Source organism: Scardinius erythrophthalmus, assembly GCF_964197995.2.
Source record: "Scardinius erythrophthalmus genome assembly, chromosome: 20".
In the NCBI taxonomy this organism is placed as follows: Eukaryota; Metazoa; Chordata; class Actinopteri; order Cypriniformes; family Leuciscidae; genus Scardinius; species Scardinius erythrophthalmus.
Genome location: NC_138240.1, coordinates 33,281,877 through 33,289,475, shown reverse-complemented (window position 1 = coordinate 33,289,475; position 7,599 = coordinate 33,281,877). Strand labels below are relative to the sequence as shown.

Below are 7,599 nucleotides of genomic sequence, written 5' to 3'. Positions count from 1 at the left end.
AAAGATTCCTTCTCTTGATTTATCAGCTGGAATGGCTTGTGAACGGCAAGTGTACAGGCTGAAGTATAATTGCAGTCCTTGTTCAACAATGGGGCGCTTTTAGGAATTAGTTCTTATAGATAAGTGTGATGATTTCGAGATTTGAAAGAATAATGATGTATGCGAGAAAACTTTCACTGAAGTCCAAAGAAAGAAAAACTTTAGAAACACATAATACACTGAAATTACTTTGAGAACACATGAATTATCGGAGGCCATATATGAGCTTGCAACACACACTCAAGGCAATTTACTCTTTTGCAAATTAGTGGCTATAAAATGTAGGCCAATAAATGATAGGTTGCACTATTTTCCTTGAATATATATATAGAGAGAGAGATTTTTTTTTTTTTACTTAAGATTCATGTTCTAACAGTCTCTTGAGAGAGAGAAAAAAAAACAGTTTTCTTATAAAAGTATGCTAGGTCTGTTTAGCCAGATAAGAGATATATGCATTTCAAGAGTTTAAATGCAAGGTAAAGGTAAGTATATTTCTCTCTCAGTCCATGAAGGAAGCTCTTCTTAAATTAATTTTAAAAATGGGAATCAAGGTGTGGATGGAGTGAGGATGAATGAACAATTATCACTGGAGTTTGAAAAAAAATATTTTATTACACAGAATACAAAGCTGTACAATATTTAAAATAACACCATAATAATATAGAATATTATTCACAATAATCTGAGAACATTCCCAAAGTCCAGGTTAATTTCCCGGTCATCATCACAGTGCTGGTCTCCATGCTCTCAGTCCCTGCAAGTCATACACGAAAGGCCGGTATGGAAAGGATTTATTATAGACTGTCGCTAAAAGTGACGCTCTGAAATAGTCCTCTTCTGTAGCAGCCATAGCGGTCGCGTCTGATTTCTGAAAGTATTCCTTGCTGTGCTCGGTCGTTAACTGCCTCCGTTTGGTTTTATATCTCCTGTTCTGGAACCAGATTTTCACCTGAGTCTCCGTGAGGTGCAGCGCGCTCGCGAGGTGTGCGCGCTCAGGCGCGCTCAGGTATCGCTGACGACTGAACTTCTTCTCGAGCTCCAACACCTGCAGGTGCGTGAACGCGGCCCGCGAGCGCTTCTTCTTTACGCCACCCGGCGTCGCCTCCGTCGAAGACGATGTTTTATTATCCTCAGAGTTCAGACATAGGTCTACCGAGATATCTGCGGAATCTGTGAACGCAAGTACAAGATGTGAGGTAAAACTCATGTGTTCTTAATGGTAAACTGGTCTTCAGTATGACAGAAACCTGTGTGGCGAATGTGCAATGTATGGGTTACCTTTAACTAACTGCACACATGTTCGGTTTACCTAAACTACCTAGCTACCTAATTAATTTAGATGGATATGCAAATTCTATAAATGCCTAACTAACACTCTAAAAATGCTGGGTTGTTTCAGCCCATGTTTGGGTCAAATTCAACCATTGGGTTTACATTTTTAACCGTTGGTTTTGTCCATATTTGAGCCAAACATGAATTGAAACAACCCATCAGTTATAGAGTGAACTAACTAACTAATAAATGTACACAGATACAGAATATGCTGCAACTGCAAGGCTGTCTTTAAAGTACAATACCTGTTCGTCTGTCTGTTCTGTCGGCATCTTTTTGATCCTCTTTTAAGGATAAAATGTCCTCAATGAAAAACGACGTCAACTGCTTGTTTGAATCCGCCATCTATGTCGCCAAATTCCTGAATGAAGTCACGGATAAAGCGTCTTCCTCCTGTTGAGTGTTTGCACTTTCACTCTCCAGCTCTGCTTGACTTTAAATAGCGCGTGAGTGCTGTTGTCTTTTCTACTATTGGAGGAGCGCCCTGTGCTGACGTCATCGCCTCAAGCTCCTTGATGGCTAAAACAGACTCGTCTGCGCGGACCATCATTCTGTCAAACACCAGACACAAGTCTTAATACATTCTTCACACAGTGGCAGAGATATTTTATTCATGTTCTTTTTCAGCAGTCCTCCCCACTCATAATTTTAAGTATATTTATATGAAGCTAAGAAATGAGTAGGAAGGAAAGAAAATGAAACTATTCTTAGCCACTTATGAAGAGTTAAGTAATTGTTTATATATATATATATATATATATATATATATATATATACATATATATATATACATACATTTTTTGTATATTTTTGTAATATATTTCATTCTTTTAAATTGTACAATTTTATGTATATTTTTGTAATATATGTCATTCTTTTAAATTTTACAATTGTATGTATATTTTTATATAACATCTCATTCTATGAATATTATATATATATATATATATATATATATATATATATATATATATATATATACGCAATTTATATATACACAAAAACAAACAATTTTGTATATTTTTGTAATATATTTAATCCTATGAATATATATATATATATATATATATATATATATATATATATATATATATATAAATTGTGTGTGTGTATGTGTATATATATATATATTCATAGAATAAAATGTTAAAAATATACATAAAATTGTTTGTATATATATATATATATTCATAGAATGAAATGTTATATTATAAAAAAATTTTTGTATATTTTTGTTATATATTTCACTAATTATATATATATATATATATATATATATTAATAATATTCATAGAATAAAATGTTATATTATAAAAATATACATAAAATTGTTTGTATATACAGTATATATGTGTGTGTGTGTATATATATATATATATTTTTGAATTTTGTAATTCGTTATTATTTTGTAATTTCATTTTTTCATATATATATATGTGTGTATATATATATATATATATATATATATATATATATATATATAATTGTGTGTGTGTATGTGTATATATATATTCATAGAATAAATGTTAAAAATATACATAAAATTGTTTGTATATATATATATAATATTCATAGAATGAAATGTTATATTATAAAAAAAATTGTATATTTTTGTTATATATTTCATTAATTATATATATATATATATATATATATTAATAATATTCATAGAATAAAATGTTATATTATAAAAATATACATAAAATTGTTTGTATATATATATGTGTGTGTGTGTGTGTGTATATATATATATTTTTTTTTGTTATTATTTTGTAATTTCATTTTTTCATATATATATTTTTTCATATATATATATTTGTTTATTTGGTAACACTTTATTTTAAGGTGACGTACATGTTACATGTACTTACTAGTAATAACAGTGAATTAATTACAGGTAACTAACCCTAAACCAAACCCTAACTGCAACTCTATAGTAAGAACATGTAGTTATATTACTCGTTACTTATTTGAGTAAGCACAATGTAAGTACGTCACCTTAAAATAAAGTGTACCCGGTTATTTAAATTTCGCCTCAAACATGTAAGAAAACATCCCTGTTTAATAAATGCCAGAGAAAGAAACCTTTTTATTACTGTTACACTGAGCCGCTCTGCTCCTCGCTCTCAGTCAGTTGAGAATTTAGTGAGATTTATTGTGTAACTAGATATCAGTTTTAGTCTCTATCATCCCTGAATGTCAAGCTGAGGTAAGCCCTGGGTCCCGGGCACCGGGGTGTGTGTTCATCAGCACGAGGAGGCTCCTACAGACAGGCAGGGTCAGGGTGGGTGGCCCTCCCCATGGAGCTAATGACTTCAACACATTTGGTCTCGGCTCCTTCTCCTGACCCACACGTTGCTGTAAGGCTGTTTGTTTGTTGTGCCCCAGTGCTTCTGTGTGACCCCACAGTCCTGGGCAGAGGGGAGAGAAGGAGAAACACGGGCGGAGAGAGAGATGGAGGGAATGAGACGGGGAAAGAGGACGCTCTGGCCCCAGGAGAGCGGGGAGTTTGCTTGGAAAAACACAAAAGCTGAGAGTGACGAACGGTGCTATTGTCCACCGGCGTGACCTCCCACCAGAATCCTGCTGTCTATACTAGTTCACTCACTTAACTAGTCTGTGTCTGTACTGAGAGGCAATATATCCACTGTTTTATGAATATATGAAATATAAATGTGCTCTATAACAAATACAAGTAAATTGTTTAAGAGAATTAAAGGTAATTAGGGGTGTAACAATTTATCGTGTCACAATATATCGCTATACAAAAAATGCAACAACATGTATCATGGATTGTGACAATCTGTGAAAATTTGTGAGAAAAGATTGAAGTTTTCAGAGTTTTAGTGACAGTACTACATTGAACTACTGTATATAATGTTGAATATAATGTATAATGATGCAATGGGGGAATATTTGTGTGTCCTGATAATGCCAAATGTCTTGTTCCCAGTAAAAAGTGTCTTAAATTATTTTAAATATATCTAGTCAGTGACAGAGTTGTCTAAAATAATTCAGTATTTTCAGCTCCAGAATCATGAATATTGTTATTCTGGTGTCTCTATTGTTGGGTTTCCAGCACCAAGTCCAAACCTATTCATTTACACACACACTGTAATATCAAATTTAGCCTTTTAATCAACAGTACATTTTTTGTTAACCTTTTACCATATGTCTTGGAGTATTGCAATAATATCATATTGTGAGTTCACTATCGTGATATGTATTAAATCGTGACATGAAGCCATTGTTACACCCCTTATATATATATAATCCTATTATACACAGACTTTTTTTTCCTGTGGGGTTTTTATTTTTCAAAAGGAGAAAAGATTACGTTTTTTTTAAGGTTTACCTCATTTTAGCTGTTGTCATATAAACTTTGTATTTTAGATGTGTTTCATGATAGTGCTCACCTTGAATAATCTTGCTTTCTGTTTCCTATCTCTTTTATCACACACACACACACACACACACACACACACACACACACACACACACACACACACACACACACACACACACACACACACACACACACACACACACACACACACACAGTAGACTACCTGCATTGCTCATCTTTATTCTCTATACCTCTTTGATCAAGTCTTTTTCCTGTTTCGTGTATCTTCTGATGTCTATCTTAATTGCACAAACACATATTCAGTTCTTTATTTACACGGCGAGATTCAGAGACTATGTCATGCTTTGGCCACACAAAACAAGCAGTAGTAATTGGATGAGCATTTCTTGCGGCTTGTGTAATGCAACTCCTGGTTTCTCTCCTGACCCCTTGTCCTTACACTAACACAATGTGGAAGAGATGAGTAGCACCGTTTGCTTGTTTTGGGCCAGATGTGGGCTTGTTAGAATCTGACCCTGTCGACAGGAAGACATATGTCATACCTGCTATGTGGACTGGACATCTCACTGTCGACCTTTGTTAGGCGGCATCAACGTTTTGGCTCATTTTGTAGTACTTTACATTACTATCTAGAACCACAATAACATACAAAAGTTTGGGGGCAGTATTTTTTTATGTTTTTTGAAAGAAGTCTAATGCTTTTTAATCAAAAATGTAAAAAAGCAGTAATATTGCGAAAAATTATTGCAATGTAAAAACTATTTCTGTGATCAAAGCTGAATTTTCAGCATCATTACTCCAGTCTTCAATGTCACATGATCCTATAGAAATCATTCTAATATGATGATTTGCTGCTCAAGAAACATTTCTGATTATTATCAGTGTTGAATATAGTTGTGCTGCTCAATATTCCTGGATTCACTGATGAATAAAAAGTTTTCTTTATTGTCACTTTTGATCGATTTAATGCATCCTTGCTGAATAAATGTATTAATGTCTTCAAAAAATTTTTTTTTTATGTTATGTTACTGTGAACTAGGTTTTACGAAAATGTCAAACTCAAATTTATTGTGTTGAAACCAGAATTAGTTCTCATTATATTAGTGAACAATAATTATGGTATTGATAAAGATTTATTTTGTTTTATTATATTTTATCATTTCCCAAAAGAAATTTGGAATCCCCCATTTGGACAATTGAGGTAGTGTCAAATAGAAATATATATAAGTTAGCAAAATGGTGCCCTCTGGTGGCCTCAAATCCTCTTTTCGTTATAAATGTCACAATCCTATACTGTTTAGAATAGCAAGTTAGTAGTTTTTTGGAGTAATATTTAGTGTGGGAAAACTGAAGTGGTTAGAGTTTCATGATCCAATTAATATCCCAAAAGGACAATAGCCGTTGAATGCCTGTTATCTGTGTTTTGGAAGTGTATCATGGCAACTGTAGTAGTCAAACTTAAAACTCAAAAAACATGACATTATAATATGTAGTTGAGAAGAACGTGTCCTCACTAATTCCTGCCTTCAGGTTAGATTTCAGTTTTGACTGGGGTCTAGTTTGTGTTGGCTTGCACTCACATATGAAGTAATGAAGTCAGGGAAAAAGTTTGCACTTGCAGGTCTGTAGTTCAGTGATCAAAGTCTTAAAGGCATGTAAAGGTAAAGTGTGGGGGTTTTTCTTTAGATGTTAAAATAATTTCTTCCATCAGCTTTTCCGTCAGTTTAATGGGCTATATCTACAGACTATAACTTTAAATTATGTGTACACTGTAAGAGTAAAATCTGTTGAACAATGGAAAAGGTATTCTACTAGTTAAGTTTACAGACAGTTCCTTTAGCCTAAAACACAATGCATTTCGAGATGCAAATTATGGGTAAAACACCTGTGAATTTGTGAAATACAATGCCCTATTTTTAAAGACTTTTCTTAAACTGATTTCAACAGTGCTGCTATCATTGCTCTGTTTATTTTGCGCAGCTGACAAAGCTGTTTTTCTTTTGAAAAGCTGTTTTTATTGCTGACGTGTTACAGTATCACCCTGGTTCCATCAGGGTAGCGCCATGTTTAATTTTGACAGGATTAAAAATGAGTCTGTATAGTAAGGGAGAGAAGTACAGTGTGGTCAATGGGTTGTAGCCTACTGTTTTGTTTAAAACCATAACCGATTGTTCTGCTGACTAAACATCTTTCCGAAAGATGACAAAAACTCCATAAAACAGTTTTGAAAGTTGTGAAAATGACGTGAGGACGTTTATACAGTGCTTGCCATTGTAAAGTAAGTCTGTCCCTCACAGCATCATTTCCATCTAATATGGCGCATTAGCCTTTTCTTTGGCTTTTGGATTACTGCAGAAAATAAGCTCTGTGACCAACAAGTTTATGATTCTTACACGTTTAGTTCATCATGATAATCTTTACAAATCAACAGCTATTTTGAAGCCAGAGTACTGTCGGTAGAAGTAAAGTTTTAAACAAACGTTTGGAGCGTTCACGCCATGTCGGATAGGCTACCGTAATTCACGTCCATGTAACTCGTAATTCCAACATGTAGCTCCGACTTGATCCATGTGACCACTGTACCACATGACTGCTAGATTAATTTAGAATTTTGAATAACTCAGATTGTTGATAACTTGTAGGCTAATAACAGTAACTACATGGCGTGAACGCAACATTGAAACGAACGAAGTAGGCTATATCTTGACCTTGTGTGAACCACAGACTTTATTCCAAGCATTTAACCAAAAACTCATTAGTTGTGTCCCAAATGACTATGCACTAAGAACCTGTAGCCTAGGCTATTGAGAATGAGTATGGGTGCTTCTCAATTCTTATTTGTGCATCCTCGTTTCCTCTCC

At 33.9% G+C, this 7,599-nt stretch overlaps 1 protein-coding gene across 1 annotated transcript; it reads right to left on the bottom strand.

The window, feature by feature from the left end:
• Positions 1 to 627: 627 nt before the first annotated feature.
• nkx3-1 (NK3 homeobox 1) lies at positions 628 to 1,802 on the bottom strand. The gene is made up of 2 exons (XM_081348969.1): positions 1,617 to 1,802; positions 628 to 1,209 (listed from the first exon to the last, which is right to left on the bottom strand). The coding sequence occupies exons 1-2, from the start codon at positions 1,714 to 1,716 to the stop codon at positions 764 to 766; spliced, it is 546 nt and encodes a 181-aa protein (XP_081205095.1). The 5' UTR covers positions 1,717 to 1,802; the 3' UTR covers positions 628 to 763.
• Positions 1,803 to 7,599: the final 5,797 nt, after the last annotated feature.

Coding starts and splice junctions, on each gene's coding strand:
- nkx3-1 (XM_081348969.1), bottom strand. CDS start 1,716: ATGGCGGATTCAAACAAGCAGTTGACGTCGTTTTTCATTGAGGACATT. Junction 1,210..1,616: donor CAGAACAGACAGACGAACAG/GTATTGTACTTT, acceptor TTGCGTTCACAG/ATTCCGCAGATATCTCGGTA.